The sequence below is a fragment of the Pholcus phalangioides genome, unplaced genomic scaffold (assembly GCF_987345545.1).
Source record: "Pholcus phalangioides strain wild (caught in Gottingen) unplaced genomic scaffold, Ppha-v1.0 ptg000028l_1, whole genome shotgun sequence".
NCBI lineage: Eukaryota > Metazoa > Arthropoda > Arachnida > Araneae > Pholcidae > Pholcus > Pholcus phalangioides.
The window spans coordinates 7,002,616-7,020,145 of NW_028301618.1; the positions used below are offsets into that span (position 1 = coordinate 7,002,616).

The 17,530-nt window shown below is 37.9% G+C and overlaps 1 protein-coding gene across 2 annotated transcripts in view; it reads right to left on the reverse strand.

Annotated features, from left to right (window-relative positions):
- Positions 1–4,210: 4,210 nt before the first annotated feature.
- Positions 4,211–17,530, reverse strand: part of LOC149067862 (NPC intracellular cholesterol transporter 1-like) — a 61,119-nt gene continuing 47,799 nt past the window's right edge. For both annotated transcript variants that reach the window (XM_089252101.1, XM_089252100.1), the window contains 5 exons: positions 12,376–12,607; positions 12,167–12,280; positions 9,567–9,726; positions 9,332–9,417; positions 4,211–7,021 (listed from right to left, as the gene is read on the reverse strand). In XM_089252101.1, the coding sequence (XP_089108227.1) occupies positions 7,010–7,021; positions 9,332–9,417; positions 9,567–9,726; positions 12,167–12,280; positions 12,376–12,607 (604 nt within the window). In that variant the 3' untranslated portion in view covers positions 4,211–7,009. The remainder of the gene's footprint in view (positions 7,022–9,331; positions 9,418–9,566; positions 9,727–12,166; positions 12,281–12,375; positions 12,608–17,530) is intronic.

Below are 17,530 nucleotides of genomic sequence, written 5' to 3' on the forward strand. Positions count from 1 at the left end.
AATAGAATTTGGGAAATACAGTAGCCACCGTTTATTGGAATCACGGATGATGGAAGTTAGTCAGGAATCACTAGTCGCCTTATCATTCGGGTATTGTTTTATACCCGGGGCCCCCAAACTAATGATTTGAGTTATTACAGTATACTCCGGACTATCCGGATTAATGTGGCTGAAGGTCGAGCCGGAGTTCTATAAATACGGTACTCACCTCAGTAGAGGCAATTTGACAGTTCTGCGTCAGAGCAGCCACTATGATGGAGCCAGCACACACATGAGTCATAAGAGATTTTCTTAAACTTGCGTGATAAGAGAATTGTTGAATCACTGCGATGACGTCAGTCGCTATTTTTGTCTTTCCCTCAGCTTGAGACGTAAGAGGGGGGGTCATTCCTAAATTACTCTTTTCAAGTCTCAACAATGACGTCACCCTCTGTATACAGGTGTCTTCCAAGGCCGCTGTGGTGGTCGAGTGGTCATAGTGACGGACTCGCGATGCGAGGATCCGGGTTCGAACCCCACAGTGGTGGTCGGCTGAAATTGGTTTTCTGTGGTTCCCAACTTCGAGCCGATCTCCCCGTTAAAAAGTCTCGCCACAGAGAGCATCAGGCCTACAACGTTACAAATATTCAATCATTACACTTCACTCACAATTTGAAGTATAGATGGCAGCACTGAAATACCATACACAACACTAGCTACACACTCAGACTGTTAGGTGCACTCACTTTGTTCCAGACTCTGCCACAAAGCTGGGCTGGAAGAGATCTCGGCAACGGGGTAAGTCCGGTGGCAGAGACCCTGGCGTTCATCATCATCAGGTGTCTTCCAAGACATCAAACCCCTATCCCTAAAAAGTTTTCAACGCCATCTTTCCCCCCCCCCCCCCAAGCACCCTAGAAAATAAGAGCTCACACTGAGATGACGAAGATTAAAGTTTCCAACGTTAAGAGGGGAGGGGGGGGGGTCGTCCTTAAATTATCATAAGAGGGACCTTTCCTAAAAATTCAACATTTTCTTATACGTCACCCTAAAAAGTTTTCTCCAAATCTCTCAGCGATGACGTCACAACACTCCGTAGAAGGATCTTTCCTAAATATTACTGTTTTTTCTAACTTACTTTTTTACGGTTAAATTATTTTAAAATAAAAAAATTATCGGTTTTTTACCACATTCCTAGTGTGACCATATTTTCTCGAGAGAAATACGGGAAATTGGGATTCCAAATACGGGACATCGGCAATTATCGCCAAAAATGACGCCAAAACCGAACAAAGTTGCCAAATATTGCTGAAATAACGGAAAAATCACAATGGCAGGAAATGCAGCATTACTGCTGATTGCAGTGGATTAAAATGAATTCCACGAAAAAAAACCTTCACCAAGACAAATGTGGGAGATTAATATTCTCATTTATAGTTGTAATTATCATAATATAATTTATAAGTTGAAAAATAATTTCAATCCTTGACTTCAATAAAGAATAAAAATTCAAGTAGGCTTCGTTCAAAATACGGAAAAAACCGGGACACTTTTGTCAAAAAGTCGGGACTGCCAAAAAACAGAAAATACTGGGACTGTCCCGGGAAATACGGGACGTATGGTCAAACAAAACCACTCATAAAACCAGGGCCTTCTTTAGGGCATGGACCCACCTAGGCCTCACCACCTACATTTTGCAACAAGTTCCCTAAGATGGGGTTTTTCTCAAGTCCCCGGCTAAATTTTTCAGACCCCCTTCCCTATGTGAAATTTATTGTATGAAAAAAAAAAATGATGAAAACCATATTAGGCCCCGGGCTGTAGCTCTGTCAGTCCCACTCTTGTGAGGGGCCTTATGCCCGTAAGTGGCCCCACCTTACGATATTTTGTATAGAACAATAAATTTTGAAAATAAATAGAGGAAATATGTAGGCTGTTTATTTCCAGCTAAAGTATGGGACTACCATAGAATCACTTTGCCTAAGGAGGGGGTTGGGGGGGGGGGGGGCATGACATTAAGACGGTCCTGATCGAACTCGGACTAGCGGGGAGATCAATAAATTCTAGGCTAGTGGTCTGGAGGCCAATTTTCTTTGCAAAATTTTCGTTCAGTATAAATTCACTGAAAAAATCATTTCAATATGTATAAAGTGTCTTTCTTGCTTCTAGATGGGAGCCCCACGAGAAAAAAATATGGCTCAAAGGGGGCCACGGGCAAAATAAGATTAAGAAACACTGTTATAAAGTACCGGCATGCACCAATTGTCATGAACGCCTAGACAACCCCTTATTCCAATATTCACATATCTTCAGTTTAGCATCATTCACTGTAACCGCGTGTTCAAAATCGTATACTATCCGCTGTTTTTCTTTAGTTTTGTTCGTATTGAGCTTTCTCGACTTTTATTACTCTTATGTGAGACCATTGAAACAACGATTAGTGTCCTCAAGAATCTTTGAAAGAATTTCCAAAGTCCGAGAAATCCCAAGACAATATGAATGATCTCTGAAGACGTTGAAACGATATCAAAGTCCCATGGAGCCAGCCCTCAAACTGTGCATGCTCCTGCTTTCTTAACCTAAGAATAATGTCTGAACACATTGACGGAGCACTTGTGTCCCGTATTACGGGGCATTCCTGTGAGTTTGGTTGTTTCGATTTCTTTTATACATTTGTCCCGCTTCTCAAGTTTATTTGGATTCTTAATATCTACTAAAGTCATGTGGATACAAAGTGTTTTCATAATGCATATATGAATTATATTAAGAAGTCGCCCCAACGAATCTTCCATATAAATTATATCACGGTAAATATGACAAAAAAAGTATAGAATTCATTTCTTTTTAGCAATTTTAAGTAACAATAGTTGATTGTTCCTAATTTTGGCAACGTATTTCATCGCAATTGGCGATGTCTAGCATTTTATCCTATTTAAAAGATCCCAGTTTGCCGTACTTTTCTCAATGAAATATGGCGATCCGATCAAATCAAATCTTATTCATTTCCAACATAGAGATTTAAAAAAAACCACTTAAATATTAAAAAATAATTATAAATTAGATATCAATTTAATAATATATTAAATATTTAAAAATCATGTGAATATATTTTCGTGAAATGTTTTTTTTTTTCTAATTGCGATTTGTAGCGGCCGGCCCTTTATTTTCCCACCCTTCAGCAATAGAATTACTGAATTGCATTTAGGGCAATAAATTGCAGTTTGTGGCGAAGTTTAGGGATATCCCATATTTAGGATCGCATTTTCCTCGATGATGTATGGTGACCGTAACTATATAAAGGGGTAACTTTTTATTTAAACAGATACCCCGTTTTTACCAATATCAATTCGATAATTTTTCATTCATTCAGAATTAAATTATGTCTACCTATGCCCATTATAGGTTGAGAAACATTGCTCTAGATAACCCTTAAAGTAATATGTTGTAGGAATCACCTGAGAAATCCCCCGTGGAATAGTGTCAATGCTGCAAGGTAAAATATAAAGTGGAACCTCTTTTATACGACGTTGACTTCGGTCGCAACTAGTTCGTACATGTTACTGTGTGTAAAAGTGATACACCGGGGGTTATGCATAATCATCAATCGTCTCGATTAAGAAAGTTTGATTAAATATCGCTACATTTATCACTTTTACCGGCAATTATGCATAATTCCCAAATAAAATTAGAAAGTCTGATAAATATGGAAAAATTTATAACCTCTTTCTTCTTTTCATTAAACCAAATTAATTTTTACCCGTGCATGTATCATGCACTACGCATATTCTGCAATGAAAATTAGATTAAAATAAGTGTGAAGAAGCCGGAGAAGGAGGAAGGGTGAAAAGTCCGGAGTCTCCTGCCTAAATCCGGAGAGTTGGCAGATCTGTTGTTCATAAAGTTATTGGTTTGAAAATGCATGTATTGAAGAATGTTGAGGCCTAAAGGCAGCAGAAACACACTACAATGACGCGACGTGATTATCACGCAACACCGGAGACGTTGTGGATTCTGATTCGTGGAAATTCAGTGGCGTGGAATTCCCACAAATTCGGAGTCACAACGAATCATCACATTAGTGTAACGTGTCTCAGCCTTAACACTGCCAGTGTCTGTAGATCACTATCATTAATGCCATAGAAATAAAATTCAAAAAAATTCAAGACGAAACAGATCCGACGAAGAAAAACAGAAACATCAGACATCACACTTAAAAACACGACATCAAACATTTTTAAACTAAATAAATTAGAATTTTTAATAATCGACACACATCCATAGTTGACAAATACACAATCACGAAAAGAAAAAAAATAATGTAGACTATAAATTAGAACGAAAATCTGCCGAACAAATGCGATGAGATTTCTCGGGGGCGGGAAAGAAAAAGAACTCGGACACAGCAGTATCACAAAACTAGATATAATAATGATCGCACGCCGGGTCTAAAGATTTGATATCGCACATCACACACATTCATGTATATATATATATTTAAAAATGCTCAATTACACATGTATATATTAAAAAAAATGCAAAGATAGCATCAAGGCAAATCAATTCGAGATTCCGTACCAAAAAATTGCGGAACACAAATTTTTCGAGGCAAATAGAACAAGGGTCCGGCCCATAGAGCGACGAGCATTTATCCAAATATCATTTCCATGTTTTAGGCTTTCTTGTATTGTTACACGCAAAACAAAAAGAAATTGAAGCTCCAATGACAAGATCGATTATTTACAAGGTCAGGGTTGTCTTTCGTCGTTTTATATATATACAGATGATTGGATGGGATTAAATCGTAACCAATAAGATGTACATACCAGTATGAATGAATGTAATGTTCTGTCGTTATTTTTCAGCAAAAATTAATATATGCTCAATCAGTCAATTGCATAGATATACCTTGGCTTCTGCCGTTCAAATCGAATACCTTTATACATTGACGAATCTCAAGATACAAAAGCACTGGTGACATTAAAACAGCATCGGGACACTGCTCTTCTCACAGGATAACCAAGTGTGGTTTTATCGCTAAGTTACGAGACTAGTTTCATGGCGAGCCAACAAACGACAGCATATGATGCACGCGATTGGGGAATGTCAACTCTTAGTACCCTTTAAATACTCGGGATCCTCACTAGAGAAACAGGTGAGAAATAACTGCAGGAACAGTAGGAAATGATACACGAGCATCACACAGCGAGTGCTTTCATCTCCTATTGTAATGAGACTCCTCAGAAAAATAAAAAGGAGCACCATAAAACTTGCCAGCCCGATCTCTAATGCTTAGGATCCTCACTCGAGAAAGAGAAATCACTGCGCGAACAATGAGAGCCTCATCAGCACACCCTGGGTAACATATCTTTCAAATCCAGTTCGAGAAACAGAAAGAGTATTGTAAAGTCTGGAGAGCCTCACCAGAGTGCCCTGTGTGACATCTTTTATACTCAGGATCCTCACTAGAGAGGGGGAAGAGTAAGAAATAAGAAACACGAGCGACTGCTCTGATATTTGTGATCACAATACGATGGCGTAAGAAACTGGAAAAGAATACTATGAAGTCTTGGGAGAGCCTCATCAGAGTGCCCTGCATGACCCATCTTTTACGCTCAGGATCCATGACCCATATTTTACGCTCAGGATGGATCCTCACTAGAGCCGGGGATGAGAAATAACAGTAAAAAATGAGAAACATGAGCGAATGGTTTGACATTTGCAATAAAATATGACGACTTAAGAAACAGGAAAAGAATACCACGAAATCTGTGGAGAGCCTCATCAACATGTGTACTAGGTGACCTACATTTTATACTGAGAATCCTCACTAGGGTGGGGTGAAAAATAACTGCAGGAACAGTATGGAATGAGCAACCTGAGATTAGCGAGTGTTTCATATCAGTGACATCAATACGATGAAGATGCAGAAAGAGTACCATGAAGCTCATACTGGGTGACCTACGTATATTAAGCACATTTGCAGAGTCTCCCCCCCCCCCCCCCCACAATGCTTTCATGTCTGAATTGCTGGTAAATGTAGTGGCAAACATTGATGCTATGCATTTCCTACTGCCCACACAGCAGTGCTACCCGAAACAGTGGGTGTTCACAATTCTTGCTGCCCAAGTACACTTTATATATTTACATACTGTCGTTCATTAGTTCGCCGTAGAAAAAAAATTTGAAACGTTTCGGTAAAGGTTTGGTTACAAATATTCATGAAAAGATAGAAATGGAACCCATCCAAGAAAACAAAGGTCGGAACGTTTCCGGGATAACGAGACAAGTATATGTATAGCGATCAGCTGTGAACCCAGAAACAGACTATCGGCCTAACGCATAAATACGATTTCTCATATATATTTGCGACATTCAATACTAACATGCGTTAGACGATAAGTTTTAAGTACTCTCTGGTGGGGACAACGACACATTAACCGAAACATTTCCATAATACAAAATTAAATACGATTCAGCTCTTAAAAAAAAGCGCTCTCGAAATAGGTACAGGGAACGACATACACTAAAGAATAAAAAGAAATGCGATGGATAGTAAATACTACTGAGAGAAGGGTCCTAAAAAATCAGAAAACGGCACATGACAAAGAAAAAAAAGAAATGCAATATAAAGCATCAAAGACAATATAATCCTACAATAATACTTTTCTCCGTCACACTAAATGCTCATTTTTTTTAAATACATAATTACGCAAAAAAAGGCGAACCGTCCCATTGACACAGAAACGGCATCCGCTAGGAGAATTATTTCGTGGAATGTTTTTTCAGTGTTTTTTTTTCACTTTCTTCCGAAACACTTCGCATCTTCTTTTGCAGATGGACACAATGAAAAGAAAGCAGACGACGATGATGACGACGACGACAAATAAATCACACGCACAACAGAACGATGCGAAGGTGTGACAGAGAGAAAAAACAATTGTTCAGATATATCTATTTTCATTTTGCTTCTAGCATCACAGTAAAACTGACCGATGAAACGGCAAAACTAGCATACTCTTCCTTTCTGAGTTCACATAGATGCCTGCAAAAAGAACGATAACGATTATTAAGAATTACTATAGTCGAATAGGGAAAACTAACATGCCCATACACTAGTGAAATAAATTAAGAGAATTTGCATATTTCATCGAATTTCATGAAAAGAACTGAACTGAATGTAAAACCACTGCTTCTAGACAAAAACGCAAATCTTGTACGTCAAATACGTAAGGGTACGCGTGCGTGTAGGCGGAGCCAGTAGAGAAACAGGCTTTATAAGCGTGCGTAAGTTAAGACGCATTTCGTTCGCTAGCACACCTCGGCGAATTTCTTGGCGTTATTTTGCAGCAATCGGTTAATTTCAAATTGTAACAGTAAAAATGAGTAACCACCAACGTTTAGATGATGGAATGAGGTGGCGAATTGTGGGGAGGCTAGAAGCAGGCCAATCTCAAGTCCAGATTTGTAGAGAGTTCAATTTAACGCCCAGCGTCTCGCAACCCCCCCTCCGAGAAGGGAATGAAAACAGCGTTGCTGAATGAGTGGGACTAATTGCCACAGGAAATGATAAACTGCCTTATTTCAAGTATGAAATCACGCTGCGACACCCGTGTATCTGTAAGAGGGGACCATACTCCCTATTAACCAATTTTTTTGTTTATTCTGCAACCGCTGTTTCATACCTTCCGACTCCAGCAAGTGTTACGCACGATCATGCGCGTGTATTACAATTATTGAATGGTTATTTGTTTTGTATTGTATCAATGTATGTGCATATCAAATTTCATTAAAATCGGTACTAAAAGTAGTTCTAGAGATAATCGACTAAGTCTGCAAATTCTCTTAATTTCTTACACCAGTGTAGTATCAGGCAAATTATTATCTAACGTAACAAGGACTAATCCGGCAATAAATCGAATGACATGGGTAAATAATTTCCTAACACACTTCGATATTCAAAAAACTCAGTCTTCAGAAGCTATACGGCATGGTGTGACAATACTTGTTACCCGGCGCGAGTGTATGGGATTGGGCCATATTGCTATTAGAAAATGTATATAATTATTTTGTTCTGTTCATAATCAGTAACGTGATGGGCGGGATCGATTATGACTGATTAGTCTCACTGTTGAGTTGTGTTGCAACATGTCTTTGTTTGACGCTTGCCCGACCTTTTGTAATAATAAAAAATGCATACATTATATTTATTTTGAGTTTATGCTATGTCTGCGTAATGTTGTGCATGTATTGTGTTGTTCACAATTACTTGTTTATAATAAGCAATTTCTTATTGTTTGTTGACTGAACTGAAGTTCTTATTGTGTTGACTGAAAACAATTTAAAGTTGTTTTACTTATGGATGTGTTTTTAGTGCCAGCAACGTGTTACGAACTACTCTAGTGGGAAACTGCTTTCCAAAGTTGCCGCTTGGAATGCTGATGTCGATAGGCACACATGTGCGTTGTGCCTCATTTGGATTTTTAGTGATTTAGGAGCTGTATATAATCACGACCATGCTCCAATATGGCACTTCAGTCTCAAGACGACCGAACAGTTTGGCTGGTTCGACAAACTCGTTATGGAACTTCCTGCCAATTGCTATCCTTCAAGAGAATGCCTTTCACAACCACCTAATGCTCATGAGAAAAAAGGTGTTAATGATTGTTCTCAATCGCGCTACCTTCTCAAATACTGCCGCTTTCCCCTTAGCACTTTGGGCTGATCGCCTAACTCCCACAAATTTCATTCTCAAACCTTACCTTCAACGTTACAGGGGGCACCAAAATATGCACTTGCCCCGGGTGACCAACCATCTAGTTGCGGCTCTGAATAAATGCCTTGTGAAAAATTAGTTTCACGTCTGTTCCTTTTGCTGTCTGTCAACTTGGATAGACATAGGGATCCGGGCATGCGATTGGGACATTCATCACTCGAAAACTATATGTTATGTAATTAAAAATTGATTACTCATTCTGTAATTTCTCGCATAAATTTCCTCGTAATAGAGCTGTGGTTTCATATGGCTTGAAAAATAAAATTTTTTAATGCTCATAGCTACTTCAAAGCTGCAGCATATCCAATAATGCCCCCCCCCCCTCCATTTCAAGAGATTGTAACAAATTTGTAAGAAAGAATTTAGTGTGTTTTTATTACAGTTCAAAAACATTTTTTTTTACACCAGGATAATACCTAATGTTCAATCAAAAAATTATAAAGTTCTCAAAGAAAACTTAATTACTGTGCAAGGGAAAATAACGGACCGGGGGGGGGGGGGGGAGGTTCTATCGTGAAGTAGTTGTTCAGTGTTTCTTTCAGTGCAAAGTTACAAACAACGAGAAAGAGAGAAACTTACGTCAGTGGCAGGAGATATTCTAGCCTGAGAGACCATATTCTGCAACTGGATGTGGTCGTACATTTTCTGCTTGTTGACTGGTGGACCTGTGGGAAATAAAAAACAAACTTGAATAATGAGATTTATCCATTTATCAACCCAACTTGTAACAAGATCTGTAGGGTTTAAAAAAATCTGGGGCCTCTCCATGATACACACGCAGCTATGCATCAAGAACAAAATAAAATGTACCCACCTATTAAACTGAGCAGCACAGGTAAAAATATTAGGCTATGAAGCGTCCCGAATGCGATGATACCAACATACATCCGGAAATAGAACACTTGGAAAATTTGGGACTTTGCAAAAGCTAGCACCAGTATACCGCAATCCGTGAGGGTTATACCCGATAGGATCTGTAAAAAAAAAACAAATATGTCAGCAAAAGACAAAGCAGGGCTCCCACTCAAAAAATGAGAAAAAGTAGGAAAACGCGTGACTAAAAAGTAGGATGGGGGAGGGTAACCCCCCATAGACAACATAATCATAGCATAATAGAAAAAAATTCCTAAAAAAAATTCAAATTAAAAAAAAAAAAAAAATTAATTTTGAATTAACTTTTTTTTTTTTCATAGCACTATTTCAGTTTCCTATTAGATTGACTCAAGCCAAAGCAAAATGAAAAATGACTTGGTTGCAAAACCAATTTTTGGCCAAAACATTGCACTAACAACCACAGATAATTCTTTGCTGTCTCTCCTCATATATGTATATTACATTCTTTTTATGGAGTCTTCTAAAGTGCAGAGCTTGTCAACTCTCTACGACAAGGCACAGCAAATTTTGAAGACGTACGTTTTTTAAAAATGACGCTCCTTCGAGACCAGTGCAAAATGTGTAGATTACAAGATCCGATGTAAATAAGGCAAGGTGAACCTGTTTTACTGCATTGTCCATAATTTTTCAAAAAGGGATTTGTTCACATTTTACTGTTCAATGCCAGTGTAATCATTTTTGACAAATGAAGCACTTCCATTTCTAGCTCTTTGCTGCGCATTGTAAATATTGTTCATGCCTTAAAAATACAGAAGACAACTGAATGCTATTGGGTAGCATCAGAATCACCAAACCTAGAATAGGTCTATGTATCCAACTGTTTTCAAATGCAAATTGTTGTTTCACCTATTTGCACCATAATTTTGAATGATGAAAGTTACTATCCAAGACCATGAAGTAATATATACAAAATTATTTTTCCATCCAGACAGAAGTTTTTAATGACTACTATACTTGTTGAACCCTCAAACTAAGCAAATGCAGACGTGCCAACTTTTGAAATCCAGAAATCCGGAGATTCTCCCGAGGGGGGTACCATCTCCCCCCCCCCACACACACACACACTCGTAGACTCGATCAAAAAAAAAAAGTTCATAAATTATTTTTTTTTAATCAATTAAGACAAAGTTCCATTATTCCCCCCAAGGCAGGTTCTGCATTGCCCCTGAGAAGAATATAATTCCATGTCAGTCTTTCCATGCGGAATAGAGAAATCACACCTACATACTGTTCATAAAGTACGAGTGTTTCCTTTCGTGGATGCTATCAGTGATCGATAATCTTGGGTATATGAATTCTTAAAAGCTTCATATTTAGCTGTATATAGCTCAAAGTTTTATATTTTCTTTCTGAAGATGTTTAATCGGAAGAAACGATTTAAAAAAATTCAAATTACAAAGCTGCGGACGAAAAAAAGTGTTTACCGCACGGCTGTTAATGGAATACAATAACGATTATACAGGAATTTCGGCAACAAAGGTCATGCCCCTAATGAATGATTGCCAATAAACGCTACGAAAACGAAGTCTTTGCCAGTTGCTTAAATGCGGTCACAGAGACTTTTCTCACGGCTGCTCGATGGCAATGACTACGTCTGTCCTCTATGGGAGTTTTCTTTAACGACGACGGTAATCATTGACGCCACAACGTGAAAGCTCACGTAAAATCTAATTTTCTGCCAAAATCCGGAGAGCGGGAGGAAGGATGAAAAATCCGGAGTCTCCCGCCTAAATCGGGAGAGTTGGCGGGTCTGCAAATGAAAAATTAAATCAATCAAATGGTCCACATACACCACCCCCCCCTCCTCCAAATAACCTTAAAAATGATAAAATTTCTGCTTTGGCAGAATCATTAATTGCATTCTTCAACATTTGTAATATTTGGTAATATATCAATGATTTCCTGCTCAATTAAAATCAATTACACAAATTTTGTCGATAGGATTTGATGGAAAAGTAGGACGAAACCGAGAAAGTAGGACAAAAGTAGGACATTTTACCAAAAAGGAGGATGAGTGGGAGCCCTGCAAAGTTATAAAATACTCTACCAATATGTTTAAAGCACTCAAATCATACATGCTCAGCCCATGGCTTGCGGGCCAAATGTGGCCCTCTGAGTCATCTGATGTGGCTTGCAAGCTCAATTAATCAAGTAAATAATTTCATAAAAATTGGGTAAGCGGCACATTTCAAGATCCCTTAAGCAACCCTTGTGCAGTTTCACATCGCTTGTGTGGCTCAAGACATGCTCCCAGATCACTTAAACACGTGGCACATTTGTCAGATCACTTGTGTCCCGCAGTACATTCACATATCAGCCAAGTGACCTGTGGTACAGTTCCAGTTCACTTAAGTTTGCTGCAAAATATTTTCAGATCATTCAAGCAACAGCGTCTCATTTCCGTATCACTCAAGCGGCCCGAGACAAACAGATTGTGTAAGCTGCCCGCGACACATTTCCAAATCAATAAAGTGGCCCACACTCTCCTAAAGGTTAAAAATCAATATTGAAACAACTTACAGAGCTGCCCATTCGCTGAAGGGCTGCCTGAGCCCTCTTTACTCGAGTCGGTTCTGGATTTACGGCAAAGGCGAGTGTCAGATGAGAACAGAACTCTACAGATATCCCGACACCCTGAAGAGGAAAAAAAACAAAATATTTGGTTAGAATAATTGCCAGCAAAATAGGGATTTTGATCAGAAAGTAAAGTGACAGAGGAATATACTCACGACAACAATATTGACTAGGGAGACGGCATTCAGCGAGATATTCCACCAGTACATCAGGCCCATGAGGTTGACCGTGATCATGATGATCGTCAAGACGACTATCACAGCGGAGTAAATGTCCAATCCGAGGAACAGGAAAGTCACGACGAATATCGCCAGAAGGGAGTAAGTTATGCTGCTGATCGTGTCCGGCCACATCGTAAGATACTGCTCATAGAATGGGTGCACGATACTGTAGTTTGTGTGAAAACATTCCACGGAAATGGTAGGGGAAAAGAAAAATAGATTAGTATGCAGAATTAGTTATAGACGCAGACAAAATGATTCATAACTGCCAAACGGGTTCTGTTTTCAACACCCCAGGGTGATCCAAAAGTTCCCAATATTAGGAAATTCGGGATTGTCCATACAGAGAAAAGAACAAAATGGCTCCAAAGCAGAATGTTTTGCATTGTTCTACAACAGGCCCTCGGCTGACTGGAAATGTTTTGTGGTAAATATCCCCATAACGTTTTTTGCCACGTGCGTCACAGATTTTGGCATATTCTGCTTTGGGACAAAACAGTACATGACAAGCAAGATTCAGATCTAATCGATAGTAATAGAGTAACAACATATAAAGTTTGTATCTGCTGCAAACATCTTCCGTGGAAATGGGATCAGGGTTTGCTTGATCTTGTGATGGCTTTTAGAAAACGCTTCAAAAGAAATCTGATCCAATTCTCTCCTTCAAAATTTTAATACAGTTCCAAAACAATTAGAAGGGAACCAAAATAAAAAAAACACTACGGGTCCTTAGCTAAAAATCTTTCTTTCAACTGAAGAAAGCGCAACTCAGGGCAATTTACCACCGTTTGAGTTGTGCAAGAAATGTGAGTATGTGAACCTAATGGTCAGAGTGTGTATATAATGTTGTGCGTGATTTCTTGTTTAGTGGTGCCATATATATCACAAATTCTGAGTGAAGTTTGAATATTTGTACTGTTGCTCTCTGTGGCACTCTAAGACTTTTCATGGGAAATTGCCCCTAAGTTGGCGAGAACCACAGAAAACCAACTTCAGCCGATCACCACTGTGGCGGCCAAATTTGTTCGTAAAAGAGTGGTGACAGTTAATCAGGGGTTTGAAATGCATACTTTTATTGTAAGAGGATAAATTATTTGGTCATAAAAGAGGGGTGACCGCATCCGAGTGGTGTGCGTTAAAAAGGGATTTTACTGTACTTATTGAAGTATCCTGGGAGGATGGGGGGACACATGAAAAGTGCTCACGAGTCAAAAGATCCTGAAAACCCCAGTGATCTAGAATAAAATTCCACATTTGTTTTCTCTATGTCCCTTGTTAACTATAAGAGAAAAACATTTCTCTGTCTCTTCTTCTCTCCCTAATCAACAGTACAAAATATACTGTACTTCACTGTACCTATAGCCCAGTGAAAAAGCATCAATCATGACTTACTAGGGGCACGGTGGACCTTCATCAGGGGCATGATCACCAGCTGATGATATTGACGTGCGTTTATTTCAATGTTTACATTTTTTTTCTAGATCGTTCTGCTGTGGATAAGCATGAATAGGGTAAGGGAGCAACAGATGGCAAAAGTTTAACAACAGCTGTCATAGATACGGCACCTTCATCCGAGAAATCCTATTGGTTTACGCCAACAACTTTGAGAGACATGTCCATCCACAACTCAAATGTGTTTCAAAATGCATCATACTCAAATTGAATCCGGGAAACAAAAAAAAAAAAAAAAAACACACACACACCAAGCACCACAATGAAATTTCCCATCCCTGCTCCACATTTCTGTTACACAAAAAGCAGTTGCAGCAGTTTTAAAACTATTTACACAAATGACATATAATGCATTACCATATGAATGGAGTGCCAATCATACTGGATAAAGTTCACAGTCAAACGAAATCAAATCAGAAGCAAGTGTTCTGTCAATATATATTGTGAATATATGGAATTATGTCTGTACATAAACAGATCACTCAGAAAGGAACTTTTCACTAGAGTGCAATTCTGCTGACCTGTAATCTTTTCAACATGGAGTGTGATCGGCCATGTGAACACTCGCCCACGATCTCAATAGTTTCCACCCTACGTAGTAAATTGTGAAAGCTAAATGCAATATTAGCTACACAAGAAACATTAATCCCTTTAGAGATTACCTCTGAAGGATTTCTACTCAAATTAGCAATATAATCAGCACTCCATCTACAATGAAAAGGAAATGTAGCTGCCAAACACCATTGCAGACATGCCAACTTTTGAAATCCAGAGATTCTCCAAAGGGGGGTACCCCCCCCCCCTGACACTCATAGACTCGATCAAAAAAAGTTCATATAAAAAAAAATTTCGAATTTTTTTTAATAAATTAAGAAAAAGTTACATTCTTCCCCCCCCCCCCCCCCAAGACAGGTTCTGCATTGCCCCTGAGGAGAATTTAATTGCATGTGTCTTTCCATGCAGAATAGAGAAATCACATCTACATAATGTTCATAAAGTATGAATGTTTCCTTTCCTGGATGCTATCAGTGATTGATAATCTTATGTATATGAATTCTTAAAAGCTTTATATTTAGCTGTATATAGCTTAAAGTTTTATATTTTCTTTCTGAAGATGTTTAATCGGAAGAAACGATTAAAAAAAACTCAAATTACAAAGCTGCGGACGAAAAAATGTGTTTACAGCACGGCTGTTAATGGAATACAATAACGATTATACAGGAATTTCGGCAACCAAGGTCATGCCCCAGATAAATTATTGCAGATAAACGCTACGATAACGAAGTCGCGTCTTTGCCAGTTGCTTAAATACGGTCACAGAGACTTATTTACGGCTGCTCGATAGAAATGACTACGGCTGTCCTCTATGGGTGTTTTCCCTAACGACGACGGTAATCATTGATGCCACGACAACGTGAAAGCTCGCGTAAAATCTAATTTTCTGGCAAAAATCCGGAGAAATTTTAACAAATCCGGAGAGCGGGAGGAAGGATGAAAAATCCAGAGTCTCTCACCTAAATCGGGAGAGTTGGCAGGTCTGCCATTGCTTTAAATTATTGGCTTCAACAGTCCAAGGAAATATGTAAAATGCTTAGAAAATTAAAAACACGCATGAACTGTTAGTCTTTTTCAACAAGCTTTTAAATAGCATAAGTGCTAGCTCAATTGAATACCGTAGGAGTCCAGGCTAAGTAAATATCGATTCAGTTAAATAAGAGGATATGGAATTGGTTAAATAGTTCATGTTTGATTAGAAAGATACGCTCAAATAGAAAGAGCATATGCTTAAGGAGAATACTGACACCATTAGATAGAAAGAGGATTTTGATTATATTAAAAGAAAGCAATTAATTACAGGATATTGACTTGATTAAAAAGAATACGTTTAATTACAAAGATACATGGAAATGGAAAGACAATAGGCTAATAGAAAGGATATGCTTAAAGAAAATGCACTTAATTAGAAATAGGATACCGACTCGTTTAAAGAGAATATGATTGAACTTTATTAAAAAACGTAGAATAGAAAGATAGGCTCAGATGGAAAGAAAACATTTAGTTAAAAAAAAAGAAAGAATATGCTCAATTAGAAAGCTTATGCTTTCTGAAAGATATGCTTTTGAGAAATAGAAAAGTATACAAATAATACATTAACTTTTTAAACCTTATGCTTTTCCCCAAGGTCTTATATCTGCTTCTAGGGACTGGCTTTTGCTGTTTTTTTTTTCTTACCATTTATATGTAAAGCAAAGATTTGAGATACTTTAGAGTAAAAAAAGTAATTTTATCATTTGTGGTTCTTTATTCCCTTCTTACTGACTATTCAATTAGAAAAAGGGTATTGACTTGGTTAAAGAGAATATGCTTAGATAGAAAGAAAATCCCGGACTTGGTTAAATAGAAAGAGAACATTTGCTCTGTAAAGTAGAAAGATAACATTTACTGTTAAAGAAATGAATATGCTTCTTTATATTATGAAAGTGCTTCTTTATATTATGAATATGCTTCTTGATAAGAACCACATTTTCCAATCTTCAGTTTTAGGGACCCAGGCAAGTTAGAAAAGCGTACAGTTCACTGGTTAAATAAAAGTAATTATCCTTGTTCATGTATTATAAAAATCTGAATCTTAAATAGATCAGGAAAATCTTTTTAATAAAATTACACTGGTGTTGGCAGGTACATTGAATATCAAACATTTCATTATTATATTCGCAAGACTAGAGCAGCAAACAGTAGGAAAAATATAAGAATCAAGATACAGACTTTTTTGTTTCGGTAGCAGAAGGTGACGAGGTAAGACAACATAATGATAAAAGCACATGCACAGGCGGGAAAACAAACGAGAACAAAAGTAAAAAAAATCAAACTGCAGAAGATCCAGCGAGGAAATTTTTTCGAGTAAGGTCGAAACAGGAGGTAGAAAATAAAAGGTGAAGGAAGCAGTAATTCAGGAGAGTCGTGCACATTTCGAGATAAAATAGGGAAAAAAGATTGCTCATAACCTGCTCTGGGAAGAAAAAAGCTTAAAAACATTAATAATGACACAAAAAACCAAACAAAAAACATGCTAAATTCGGTAAAGATATGAATGTCAGCACACATATCTATTGCATTAGGACTGTTTAGTTTTATAGACGAATGATTTATCTTGACTTTTTGGCCCACATCTGTGCACATTAAATATAATTTATCACACATTTATTTATATAATTTACAACATGTATTTGTGTTATGAAGTTGGTTTTACCCAGACAGAACTATAAAAATCTCAAGCTTTTTTCCACCCATGATAATGTTAGTATTTGAAATAGAACATTAAAATAGACCTATAAACCTCTCGAAAGAGAATTATGGCTTGCCTTGTATACACACACAATCTTGGTAAATCACTCGTCTATACTACTAATGCGAGACAAGACACAATTGCAAATGATACTGAAATATTGACTATACATTGCACAAGAGCTGTTCAAAAATAAACCAAACTTCTATCATAGATTAATAATGTTACTGTGGTTGCTGTTAATTGAAAGAATTCTTCAGGACGAAGGACCATCTTCAGTACTCATTGATTTTCTGAAATGTTTACCCAATGATAGTGGTTCACGTCACTAGGGATGTGTCTAAGCTGCGT